The sequence below is a fragment of the Metopolophium dirhodum genome, chromosome 6 (assembly GCF_019925205.1).
Source record: "Metopolophium dirhodum isolate CAU chromosome 6, ASM1992520v1, whole genome shotgun sequence".
Lineage (NCBI taxonomy): Eukaryota > Metazoa > Arthropoda > Insecta > Hemiptera > Aphididae > Metopolophium > Metopolophium dirhodum.
The window spans coordinates 17,715,337-17,728,776 of record NC_083565.1 but is presented as its reverse complement, the minus strand read 5'-3'; the positions used below and the strand labels follow the sequence as shown (position 1 = coordinate 17,728,776).

At 28.8% G+C, this 13,440-nt stretch overlaps 1 protein-coding gene across 6 annotated transcripts in view; it reads left to right on the top strand.

Moving 5' to 3' along the window:
- LOC132947390 (ras-like protein rasC) overlaps positions 1-13,440 on the top strand; it is a 160,238-nt gene that overhangs the window by 133,099 nt on the left and 13,699 nt on the right. For all 6 annotated transcript variants that reach the window (XM_061017663.1, XM_061017667.1, XM_061017668.1 and 3 more), the window contains one exon: positions 2,036-2,313. In XM_061017663.1, the coding sequence (XP_060873646.1) occupies positions 2,036-2,313 (278 nt within the window). The remainder of the gene's footprint in view (positions 1-2,035; positions 2,314-13,440) is intronic.

Genomic DNA, 13,440 nt, shown 5'->3' with positions numbered 1-13,440 from the left:
TCACCTACACGGGAATACGGCTATATATATGCGAAATATACGATCGTGTGCACCGATCGTAGCACAGATGTTTGTCGATTCGGTAATCCGCATGAGCTTTGATGCGCCGAACTTGTACACATATAACTAGATTGAAATGTACTTTAGTTGATCCGTATGTATTGTATACGTAAATCCAAACATGTAATATTATATAGATGTATAACCCTTTAGGTCTAAAAAAAATCAAACGTTATTTTTTCGAATAATTATCATCCCGTTATCAGCCAAAACCCCGACAACACTCAAAGTTTCATTTACATTCCTGTAAAATAATATAATTTCAATATCTACCTATTCATAATAATGTATATGTTTCTGATAGATAACTGAACCTATACAATTATTATAGTGGGCATATATTATTCTACTAGTTGCATTGGAAATATTATAATCGATTGAAATAAGTTATAATTACTAAATAATAAATAAATAATAATGATATATGTTGCAGACTGCAGTAGTGTGATAAATAATTATGATATTTAGTTTTGGTTTTTGTTTCAAATAAGTTTTGCTACGTAACTATATATATTGTATTGATGGTAATGATATACTATGTGATGTAACTGAAAATAATTAACTAAATATAATACACTTGTGTGGTACAGTACATTTCAAAAAAATTAATATCGTTAGTTAACTAAAATTATGGAATATTGATGGCTCCGAGGGAATACAATACTTATACACATATACAGCTTGCCTCTTTTTTTAACATCAATAGCGTTACATACAAATAGATAAGGATCAAAATGTCCAAAAAAAAATATTTTAAAAATTTGAAAGTTTTGGTTAAAATAACAACGTACTGAAAATTGGTTTATTATAAAAACCCAGTCTAAAAGTATTAATTTAATATTTAAAAATAAATACATAGGAAAAAAACATGTTGATTTCAATATTACATTTGAGGTGGTTTCTTTTGTGTGTTGCCGATGTTGTGATTAATTAAATGGTTATCGTTTATTTGATAAACATACTTAGGTAGTTAGATATTTCAAGTTTTCCAGACAGTACAACATTAAATAACAGTTGAAATCATACGACCACAGACGAAATTGAGTGTCATCGCATAAATAATAAAATGTATATTTAAAAAAAACCATCATATAGGACATCGGTCACCAAATGGCGGCCCGCAGGCCGGATACGGCCCTCGGACAAATTTTATCCGGTCCACAGATAATGAAAAAAAGCAAAATTGACAATAATAAGTACATAATATTATATATAGTACATAATATTATGTATTTGTTTGATTTGTCACCCGACAGTAGCTGTTTTTAAAGTTTTCAATATTAAACGTTATTATGAGACTTTACATAAATCATTTGCCGAAAAATGTCCAGTAGTTTGTGAACTTCGTAAATCAAAAATTCAGAACCTGCATATAAAATATTAAGTGCAAGACTCGTTATTTTTTTCAATAATTTTAACTCAATTTTCTATTTATATTATAATTATTATATATTTGTATTTAATCGAGTAATTATTATTTTATTTCCACTAGGCCACTATCACTATGTTACTGTTGCAATATAATAAGTAATATGTTAAAAATATTTGCTTTGCATTTTCATGGCCCCCAAAAATTTTCAAATTTCCCAATGTGGCACTCCAAAAATATTAATTGGTGACCCCGGATATAGGACATGTAAAAGTAATAATATTTTGTAATCAAATCGAATAGAGCCTCGCCGGTTAGGTTAGGAATAAGGATAAACACTAGCTATATATATATATTATGTAAAAAATTAAAAAATACATCCCAGGGTGGTTCTCCTACCGCTTCGTACTCCCTCAATATTAAATACGCCACTGCGACTATTTCAAAGTGACTTCATTTTAAGACTTACGTAACCGGATTTCCTGATTTTAAAAGCGCTACTCTGAAAATTCTAAGCTCCCGAAATCCAAAACTAATCGGTTGTCTCTGACTATGGTAAATTATATTGTATGTCATTAACTCGTGATATTATATGTACGGTTACAGGTGGACATCTTGGACACGTGCGGCAATCCTCAGTTTCCGGCCATGCGGCGGTTGAGCATAGCCAATGCAAACGCTTTCCTGTTCGTCTATTCGATCGACTGCGAACGGTCTTTTGAGACGGTCAAGCGAAACTTCGAGGAAGTCCGCGAGCAGCGTGAGGACTACCAGGTGCTGCCAATCGTGGTGGCCGGAAACAAACTTGACCTGCCCGCCGATCATAGACGCGTCACCGTGGAAGACGCTTCCGAATGGCTGTACTGTGAACTTCCGAAAATGAGGCGAGTCTATAATATTATTATTATTATTATTATTATATTATATGAGCACAGATATTATATTATTATTTTCGTGATTGACACCGTAAATATTTATAATAATCGAACTTGGCGTTATTGGGGGAAAAAAATTGTACCTCTTAAGTCGTCGGTATATTACAAAAACAATAATTTCGTCGAAGACCAATAATTTTCCCATCACAAAATCAAAAATATTTAAAACAACCTTGATGAAACATACACTATTAGTTTCTAAACTATTATAAATTCTTATTGATAATAATTAATTATGTTCGTGTAGGCCGTCACGTCATATAGCCTGTAAGTCTCGACATTGACAAAATGAACGGAATTATCGATAGCCATCGATGATTAAATCCGGTCCGCCCACTAATCCAATTTATAAGCTTGTCTGACGTAAATATTAATTATTATATACTTGCAGCCAATTTTTCTTCTATAATAGCAATAATATACGTGCTACGGTTGTTCGATCAAGTATAGGTACAGCGACTAAAAAACATTTTCTTCTATTCCTCGGCGTCGGCCCTTTTCAATTTGTAATGCTATAATAATAATATCATAATCGGCGTAATTATTATTAGACAATCTACTGTAATTTATACTCGTACAGTAAAAAAATATTAAATATTAAATATTTTTTTAACATATTGATTGAATATACCTACATCGTATCAGATAAACCTTTTATAATAATATTATGTAATATATATATAGGTATAATTACCCTATTATAGGTACACTATTATATTATATTGTGAAAAAAATCGTCACTCAGAGTAATATTCTTAAAATAGAGATATTGGCTTATGTTTAAATTTCATCAAATACAATCGCATATAGTAGGTGTTGTGAGCTTTTTTTTATACATTTTTTGTGATTTATTTTTATTTTTGAGAGAACCGAAAAACTTGAAATTCCGTACACTCGTATCTACTCTTTTTTGTTATAATTGCTGTCTGACCGCATTTATCAACTTCAGAAACAAAATATGCATATGACGTTATTCGTTTCCTGTTCATCGTTCGTCAAAATAATCGCAAAGGTCACCGCTGTTTCCACAAACGTTGGATAATGGAAGTCTCGTTATTTTATTATAATATTATAATAAATAGATAATCTGATATCTTCCGTGTGAACCGACTAAAAAAGTATCCACGTGGAATTAACGGTCTATAATCTCGATTCTTGATCGGTTTATACAACACAAATATATAGGTAGTATATGTAGGTACATTGCAACGTTTATGCTCCAATAGGCAACGTTAAACATTTTGGTCTGCCAACATCGTTTAGTAGTGATAAGGTTTTACGCGTGTATATAAATAAACATCTTGAAGTCGTGGGCGGAAAATCGACGGGATAGAAGAGGTCTTAATAAAATCAAACACCAAAAAGAAACTTTCTTCTTTCAAATCGCACGAAATACGTCAGAACTGTATACATAGACATTCGCTATATTAAATAAAAACTTAAGTCTTCATGGTTGTTATATTGCAAACCTTGTAATTATCTGTTCAATGGATGGGTCTTTCCTAGCAGCATTAGCTCTCTATTAGCACTTACACACATACGTGTACAATATTTTCCAATATATTTTTCATAGGTCAAACCGATAACGTCATTATTTTGTTTGTCTTAATGACAATAGAATTTTAATTAAACGTGATTTCCGTATTTCGTATACATTTAAATTTTAAATTGAAGCTTAAGTGATTTATGGAAATGGAACCTATTTAAATAAATAAAAATAATACTTTTATTATATTAGTTATAAAATATTTAATGCATATAACTACTTTAATACTGCAGGTGGTGTTCGACTTAGGCAGCACAAAGACAAATTAAAATAAAAATCAAATTTAATTTTGATGTCTAGTAGACAATATTATTATGTCATGATCGTAAATTTATAAAAATAAGAAAATACGATTAGAAATCCAGCGCGCTCATTCAACAACCAACCGAACGAGTTAGAATGTTAATGGTTAATTAATTTTCCAATTGCTTGTAATATTTTTGGAACCTATTGGTATGATATTTTGTCAATTTAAAATGTACAAAATATCTATACCAAAGTTAAAATATTAATGAAATGCTTATTCAAACAATAATTCAATTTAAAATGCTTAAAATTGTTTTTGAAAAATCCAGGGGTCACATGCCTCCCCCATCATGTGGGCGCCAAGCAGTTGAGATATCAAAATGTCAACTTATAATTTTTGTATACCTTGGATCCTTGTTACCTTGGATCCACATAGGTACCGCATACAATATAATATTATATAACGTGTCCAGTATAATCATTGTGGTAGTCGGACAGACAAGTGAACATTTTTATTTAATCACTCAGAAATCCGAATTACATAGTCCCTACCTAAAATGTTATGTACACTACAATAGATGATGGACAAATATTAATGTATTGTTAGCCAGTGGTGTGGAAACAGGAAGTGTATATCAGATTAAAAATATAACTTCAGTTATTATTAAATATTAAATATAACCATTATCGTACTAAATCAATGAAAAAATATGTTATAAATAAATTATACTTATTACATAATAAATTATAATGTATAGGATTAATAATTGGATTCTACGAGATTTTCTTACGTTTGACCTATATTATTATTAGGTTAGTTCTAGCATTGGTTCTACTAAGAAAGATCCGTTTCACAGGTATAACTTTTAATCTCAAATCGTATTAAATAGAACACTTTTACACCAGAACGCATTAGTTTTAATTATTTTTTTAATAATCGTTCGCTATTTCTATAACAGTTATAACTTATAACTTTTAAGCGGTAATGAAAAAATAATAATAATTAAGTAACACTGTCTGTAGGTTTTATATATTATAATTTATAATAGAACTGTCGTATAAATACTACGTCGATACGTAAATGATGTGTATAATTTGTTGGTACTTATAGTCCAGCGGATTATGACCTTGCATTGCGATACAACGTATAAGTAGCTAAATATCATAACTTTATTAATTAATATTAACTGAACACATTAATAACGATTTTCACGCGTTACTTGGAAAACGAAAGAGGTACGGGAAACATAAAGACTTGTTTGAATGGGTATACTTTTACCAGGTGCATACAGCTGACTTCCTCTACTACTTGTATCCGAAATAATAATTAGATTTACCCGAATAAAAAAATGGTCATTGGTCAGTTGCACCCAATCATGACATTTTTAATCTAGTTGTAACACTATCGCTATAATAATTAATTGGGTCATAATAACTAATATTATAACGTGTGAAATATTTTTAAAAATTCCAATTATAATTACTTTTTTTACCAAACAAAATATAACTAATCATAATTTGTATTTCATACAACTGTATTTTCACAAAAATAATCATAATAATTATAATTGAATTTTAGATTCTGAGTGAGACGATGAATGTATTGATTTTACAATGATGTGTGTTTTTTTTTTTATTTTTTTTTTTATTTTTTTTTTTTTTTATTTTTTTTTTATTTTTTTATTTTTGTGTCTGTGTACACGATAAGTAGTCGAAATAATGCTTCGATTTTCGACTTCAGTATCTTGTTCGATGGGAAAGTGAATATCGTTGGTGCATTGGGGAGGTCAAAATTTTAATTTCCCAGTAGTTTTCAAAAGCGATGTGAAAAACAAAAGAAAAATTAAGGAAAAACGGGAATTTTTACGCAAAATCGATTTTTAACAAAATCGATTTTGGTTATTGGTGTAACTCTAAAACAAATGACCGTAGATGCATGAAATTTTCACTGGTTGTTTATATTTGCATTTTCTATACACAATACAATTTTGAAAATAATTTGACTTTTTTTGAACTGTTTACGGACATTGTCAGTTTTCAGTTTTTTTAAATTTTTTTTCTATAAATATCAATAAAATTTTATTTGTTGGGTAAAAAAGCTTGAAAATTTAATAGAAGGCTCCTAGGTTATTGTTTCAAAGGCAGATGAAAAAAATTAAAAATCCTTAGTCACAGTTTTTTTTTATACACGTTTAAAGTTCAAATCTTGAAAAAATACGGAAAAATCACGAAAATTTGCAAATTATTTTGAGTTAGAAATTCATAAAAAATTTTCTTTTTAAATCTAAGATTTTAAAATCTAATACAAGATTCCTCATAAGTTTGTCTAACTTTATCAAAAAAAAAATTTCTACAAGAAAGTCAAATTAAATTTTTATGAGCGTTTTAAATTCATATTTTTACAACATTAGATATTCACTCGATTTCTCATGTACCGATTTCCTTATTTTCTTGTAATTCAAAAACGAATAACTGTAGATACATGAAAATTTCACTGAATGTTTATATTAGCATTTCCTATACACCATACAATTTTGAAAATATTTTGACACTTTTTGAGCTGTTTACGGGCATTTTCAGTTTTCAATTTTTTTAGTTTTTTTTTCTATAAATATCAATAAAGTTTTATCTGTTGGGCCAAAAAGTGTAAAAATTTAATACAAGACTCCTGATATATTCTTACAATAGCAGTTGAAAAATATTGAAAATACATAGGCACAGTTTTTTTTTATAAGCATTTAAAGATCAAATTTGGACAGAATTTATCAAAATCTCGAAAATTATCAACCATTGTAATTAATAAATTATAAAATGTTCAGTTTTTATAGCTAAGGATTGAAAATTTAAAACAAGATTCCATGTAAATAGATAATTCGGTTACCAAAAAATCTAAAAAATACACAAGCACAGTTTATTTGTATAGTCATTTTAAGTTCAAATTTGGACGAAATTACATAAAAACCTAGAATAACTATTTTAGTTATTTTGTTGTGATTGTATAATATTATTCGTGGGCACTTGAAACTTCTAATTTGTAATATTTTCATCGATATATTATGATGATAGTATCACGGTTTGTTGTTGATGTATAACGCGTTATATGTACCTAATGGATATTGTGATATGATTAATTTGGAATTTATTATAGGTCAATTTTTTTTTTAATACCATAGATAAGTGTATAATATGTCTTATACCTAGACTGACATATCGTCTCCACTCAGAATCGTTTTTCTTATACAATGATATATCATTGAATTCAAATTTAATACCATCCATTATACAGTGACCCACTTGTAACCTACAGTACAGCAGAGCGACATCCACTTGCCCACCTTTTTTAGTATAAAAATATTTCAACAGATTAAAAATAAGTAAACGATATAACTTTGGTATAATATAAGGCTGAACGCTGAACTATTATTGTTTTTCAACGTTCTATTTGTTGCTCAAAAAAACTTGTAGATATACATACTTAAATTTTAATAAAATCTAAGGCTGACATTTTTACTTTTGGTGTTATCTATTTGCTTCCCAAAAATACTTGTTGATACCTAATTGAAATGTTTTATAGACTTCTACTAACAGTCCATTACATACGATCGTCGATATTTTTATACACTGTCCTAGTATTATAATATTTACAGTTCTACTCGGTACCTGGTTAATTTCCATTTTTCGGGTGAATAGTATTGGATGAGTATGGTATGGAGGTCCTTTGAACCTCGGTGATTTTTCGTTTGTGTACATATTTTGTTGTGGATCCAGGATGTTTATATTTTTTCTTTCATTTTTTGGAACATAAAATATACACATTTCTATAACGCCAACAAACCCTTCAGCGAATAGGTACAACCAAACGCGAAAAAAAAACACAAACTGCCCATCGATCAAACACTCGAGTTTTGACGTAACAGGCCAAATACAATTTACATTATACATTGGATTCCCAGGAAGAATAAGTATATTTCATTTCCTGTCTCTATAGCCTCGGGTGTTTGTAGTCCGGACGTCCGCTGTCGAGAACATGGCGGCGGAGTGGTGGAAGTGGCGGCCGTAAAGACTATGGTATTCTACCTACTGACAAACGCAGCAGTGACAAAACGTAACGATCTAAATAATTATATTAAACATATTCATTACCTCGACTGTAGTAGTCTGTAGTAATAATGCAATATATCAGCACGTCCATGTTTAAACGCAGTCCGGTAAATAGGTGTTATTTCATTATACAGATGCGGTTCGCTGAACACTGACCTCGTCTCCGAATAAGGTTCATTTTAATGAACACGAAATATCATTATTATGTAATGCGTATTACATCAAATTAATAGTCCGTGTCTTCGTTATACACATATTTTATAATAATAACGTGAATCATAATAGAAAAATGTGAATATATTTTTATTTTATTTTTTACTTTTAAAGGGAAATTATTGGGAAATTGACTCTCCGAAAACGGGTGAAGTCGACAACTTACAAAAGAACTAAAATTTACATAAAATGTGATTTTTTCAAACATAAGACAGTCATTTTCTCAATAAATTTCACTCTATAGAAAATGGTCGTACGTTTTTCGCAAAGTGCACAACGCGATTTGAACAATGGATCTTCCTTGTACAGCAGTTTTATACACTTCAGAAAGTGTACAAAAATCAATGAACACATTGTTAAGTGTAACATTTCCCGGACTTTACTCTCTTAACATATCATATACGTATATGGCACTTGTACCTACATTTAATCGTACTATAATGTACGCCAACGCTCGTCCCATTGTATCTTTTTATTGAAGTCGGAAATAACTATATATTATATTATTATGGTGATAGGTATCGTCTGATGTGAAAAAATTTAAAATCGAACCACTTTATTTAACAGAAAAAAAAACATTGTCATTAGGTAGAACATTACCAATTACTTAGATGGCGTGTGTCTATATATTATATTATATATATTCATTAGAAAACTAAATCGTGACATTATAATAGAAGTTTTACGCCAACGCAATTTCCAACAGTAGTCATAAATTATGTACACACTATGTTTGTGGTCATTTGCACACGCCGTTGAAATACGTCGTTGGTGTGAAAGGTCCTTTTCAATTGATTTAGTCTATTCAAAGCCCGAATTTAATATGCATAAATAAATTATGTCTCGAATTCGTAGTTTATGTCATTTTTCTACAAGTGCTAAAATTGATTTCATCGAGTAACATATAGACACTTTCACAATCATCATGTGACGGCATAACGCTTTTTTTTTAATTGCTTTTTTAAAGAATAATATACCATTCAAATAATATGTTATAAAACAAAATGTAATCATTTTGAAAATAATGCTACCTACAAGATAAGTGGTTTAATGCGTTCAAAATGTATGCCAAAAAACATAATATTTTGAGATGTGAAAATGTTGTAGTAAATAATAAGGATTAATTTATTACACATACAAAAACTAAATATCAATGAGTTTTCTGCGTACAAATTGTTAAACTTTTAATAATAATATTACATTTTTTCTACATAGTTAAGCTACAACTCGAGTGAGTAACTGTAACCATTTTTAAGGTAATTTTTATCGTATTCAATATTATAAACATGATTTTAAGCCGAATAAACACTTAGGAGTTAGGATATTAAATTAAAAAATTGGGGTTTTGCAGTTTTATATTTTATATCTAAAAATATATTATGAACTGGAACTTGTATATTATATTTACACATGTACACAATACACGGAATTTAACAGAAATAGCTGACAAAACTAACTTATTATGTGTGTATTAACTAATAAACAATGACTAATGAGTAATGATTTAGTTAATAAATAAATATATACCGTAGTTATAAAAAAAATTATATATACAATATACTTATAATTGCCAATCACCATGTAATTTCATATAATATAAAAATTTAAAAATATATAAGTTTAAAAGTTATAAGATATATAGTCAGTTAATTTTATATTTTACACTCTGTGTCCCTTACTTACTATGTGTAAATATACTTATTATATTATAAATTGCAGTTCATAATTTATAATATAGACATACAACATAAATCTTCAAAAGCTCTATATTTAAATTTAATACTCCAGATTATTTTTATAATTAGAAACTATATTGAAACTACAAATCAGTATTGGGTTTATTTTTGTTGTTTCAAGAATAAGGTAAATAGGTAAATACAAATACGGTAGATAGTTCTAAATAATTTTAAGTATGTTTGGCTGTAGGGCTTTTATGAAAATATAATATTTTTATTCAATCATTTTTAGTTGAAAAAAAACATTCATTGGTATGGAACTTGAATAATAATTGTTTCAAATTGCTTATTCATATACCTATTTTATTTCTCCTTATTACTTTAAAAAATCTTAACAATTAAATAAAGTGACCTTGTGTAACACATATTATTCAGTTAATTTTCGATTCTACTATGGTTAATTTTTCATGTAACGTAATTAAAATATTAGTTGTGTTACCAAATAATTGAATGCTAAGGGTTAGTAGTCAGTAAGTTGTGAAACTAAAAGTTTAAGTCGACCTCCGATTGTCAACGATGACAGCTTGTTAAATTTTTGTTTCATAATATTGTTCTAATTTCAAATTATTCAGTTACCGTTGTAAATGCATAATACATATACATAAAATTAATTTCAGTTCTTTAGCTATCAAAGTTTATTTTTTTAAACTAAAGTATATTTATTGTTACCAATGGCTGAAGGTAACAAAAAAATATGACTTGAACTGGAAATTATAATATGCTTACAAATCAAAGGATATGCTATAGATGGTTTTATTGTTAAACATTACGAGTCCTTAAAGATTAAAATCAAGAGTACCAAACCTTTCTTTTGTCTCTTTAGATTAATAAATAAATATTATTCTTTGTGCATACACTTTCAATTCCTTTTTAATAAAGATTTTTTAAAAGTATCGTTTTATTATTATTATTATTATTATTATTGTAGTACTTTGGTATTCTGTTTGTAACAATAACCTCTGTGTGCATAAGTTCACACAAACAATAATAATATTTTAATAAATTGTCCAATTATTAAACTGCAAAATATGTGTTTGCTAAGACACAGTTTAACGAGAATAAAACAATTGTGATAAGTTTAATATAATAATATATTGGGTACATACGACTATGATGATATTATGATATAAAGTAAATTGTAAGTCTAAAACATAGTTACATATTATTATACAAATAGCGTAAACTAAACCCCACGTCCATACAGATATTGAAATTATTCTGACACGTCAAATGTGAACGATTTGTCAATAGTTCTATAGTTTATTGAATTTTAATTTCATTAATAATTATGAATAAAATCTTCTTTTTTTTGTGAGCATTTCAATTTAAATTCGTAAATTACAAAAAAAAAAACATTAATTTCGTATTATCAATCAAATGTTTACGGTAATATTTTATTCGTTCAAAACGAATTTCAAGAATTGTGGTAAAACTTTCATGACAGTTAAAATATGCGTTTCGAAATTATAATATAAAATCCATTTCATCGCATTGCTCGATATTGCCGGGAAACATTAATAAATAATAATTGTAACCTATACGAGCTGTACTCGCTTCAAACGCTAATATTCTAACGCCAGGATAATGCATCCGTTTTGCTTTCTGGAAATTAACGAATCGTTACGAAAAATAAATATTTTATTCGTGGATTATTTTGATGCCCCTTTGATCATACATTATTTTATATGCGAAACCCAATTTTTTCAATCAACTCGTCGTGTTGATACAATGCTTTTAACACGCCATGTCTGCAACAACTCCGCGTGAAGATTATTATTTCAAATGTCAATATTATAATAATATAATATCCATAAATAATTAACTATCACAGCAGAGTATATGGCGAATCTGATTAAAATACATGTGATATAGGAGTGCATATTATGCATTCGTTTGAAATATACAGGGACATTCGCCAACTATGCTCTCCCCCTCTGTTTCGTCCATTAATGGTCAATTCAAATCCTGATTTTAATGTTTTTTTTTTTTTTTAAACTGACCAACACAAACAATCAATTTGTTGTTAAAGTAAACTGAAGAGGGGATCTCCAAGAACTGTAGAATTGTTTTTTTCTAACTTTACAGTAGTTGTTATCGTTTCTCTCAAACTATGCATATCAATGTTGTTATCCTACATTAAAGAAAAACACACAACGAAACACTGTCTTGCTCGCTTGCAAGTCGTGTGAAACAGAACGAAAGTCCAACACTCTGTACATTAAGGGGAGTGGAAGCGGTGATTTTCCGTCTTCGTCTAACATACGTGGAACAAAGGAATTTAGATGTGTTTTCATTCCAACGTACCGATTGATCAAGTGAAGCGATAAGAATTTTAAAAACAGATTTAAATTTTTTGTCAAGTCTACTTGAGATAGATTTCCTCAGATTTTTAATTTTTTGTTTTTATTTTCTCCAAAAATTTAAATATTTTATTTTCCTTTTTAGTACTTTAATCTTTTAGAATTTAGGGGAATTAAATCAAAAATGTGGGAAAGTCGATGTCAAGTAGACATGACGACAAATTAAAATCTGTTTTTAGAATTCTTATCACTTCACTTTATCAATCAGTACGTTGGAATGAAAACCCGTCTAAACTCCTATGTTCCACGTGTGTTAGACGAAGACGGAAAATCACCGCTTCCAATCCTCTTAAGTCTCTATAATAGTCAGTCCAAACTCGATATATGCTAATTTCGGCGGTGGTCCATTATTTAACACGGTGCAGCACTGCAGCCGTACAGGTTGAAATTTTACCATACTGGGGAGGAACTATTGTCTTTCTGTACCTATGGTTTTACCATTAACATAAATAAAATATCGTTTAATAGTCAATTTAAATAGGTTTATTTCGTAATCTGCAGAATGTATAAAAATTATAAATACTAACGATCAAAATCTGCTCAGGATCAGGTGTATAATATACGTCAGGTTAAAACAATAAAAGAATAGTTTTTTTTATCTAAATAATAGGTATAGATACAACACATATGTAGATCGGGAATAGGTACCTATACGTAAAAACTCAACAATCGTAGGATACGTGACGATCAACGAATAAAACAAAAAAACAATTAGATCGGTAATATATTATACTAATATCAACTATCGTTATTATATTCAGATGTTGTACAAGCACAGGATACAAGAACAGTTATTCTGTGATATAAGTACATCGACTTGTGCATTTTTACTCCTTACATAGTAGGTATATAGAAATGCCCCCCTTGAACTGAA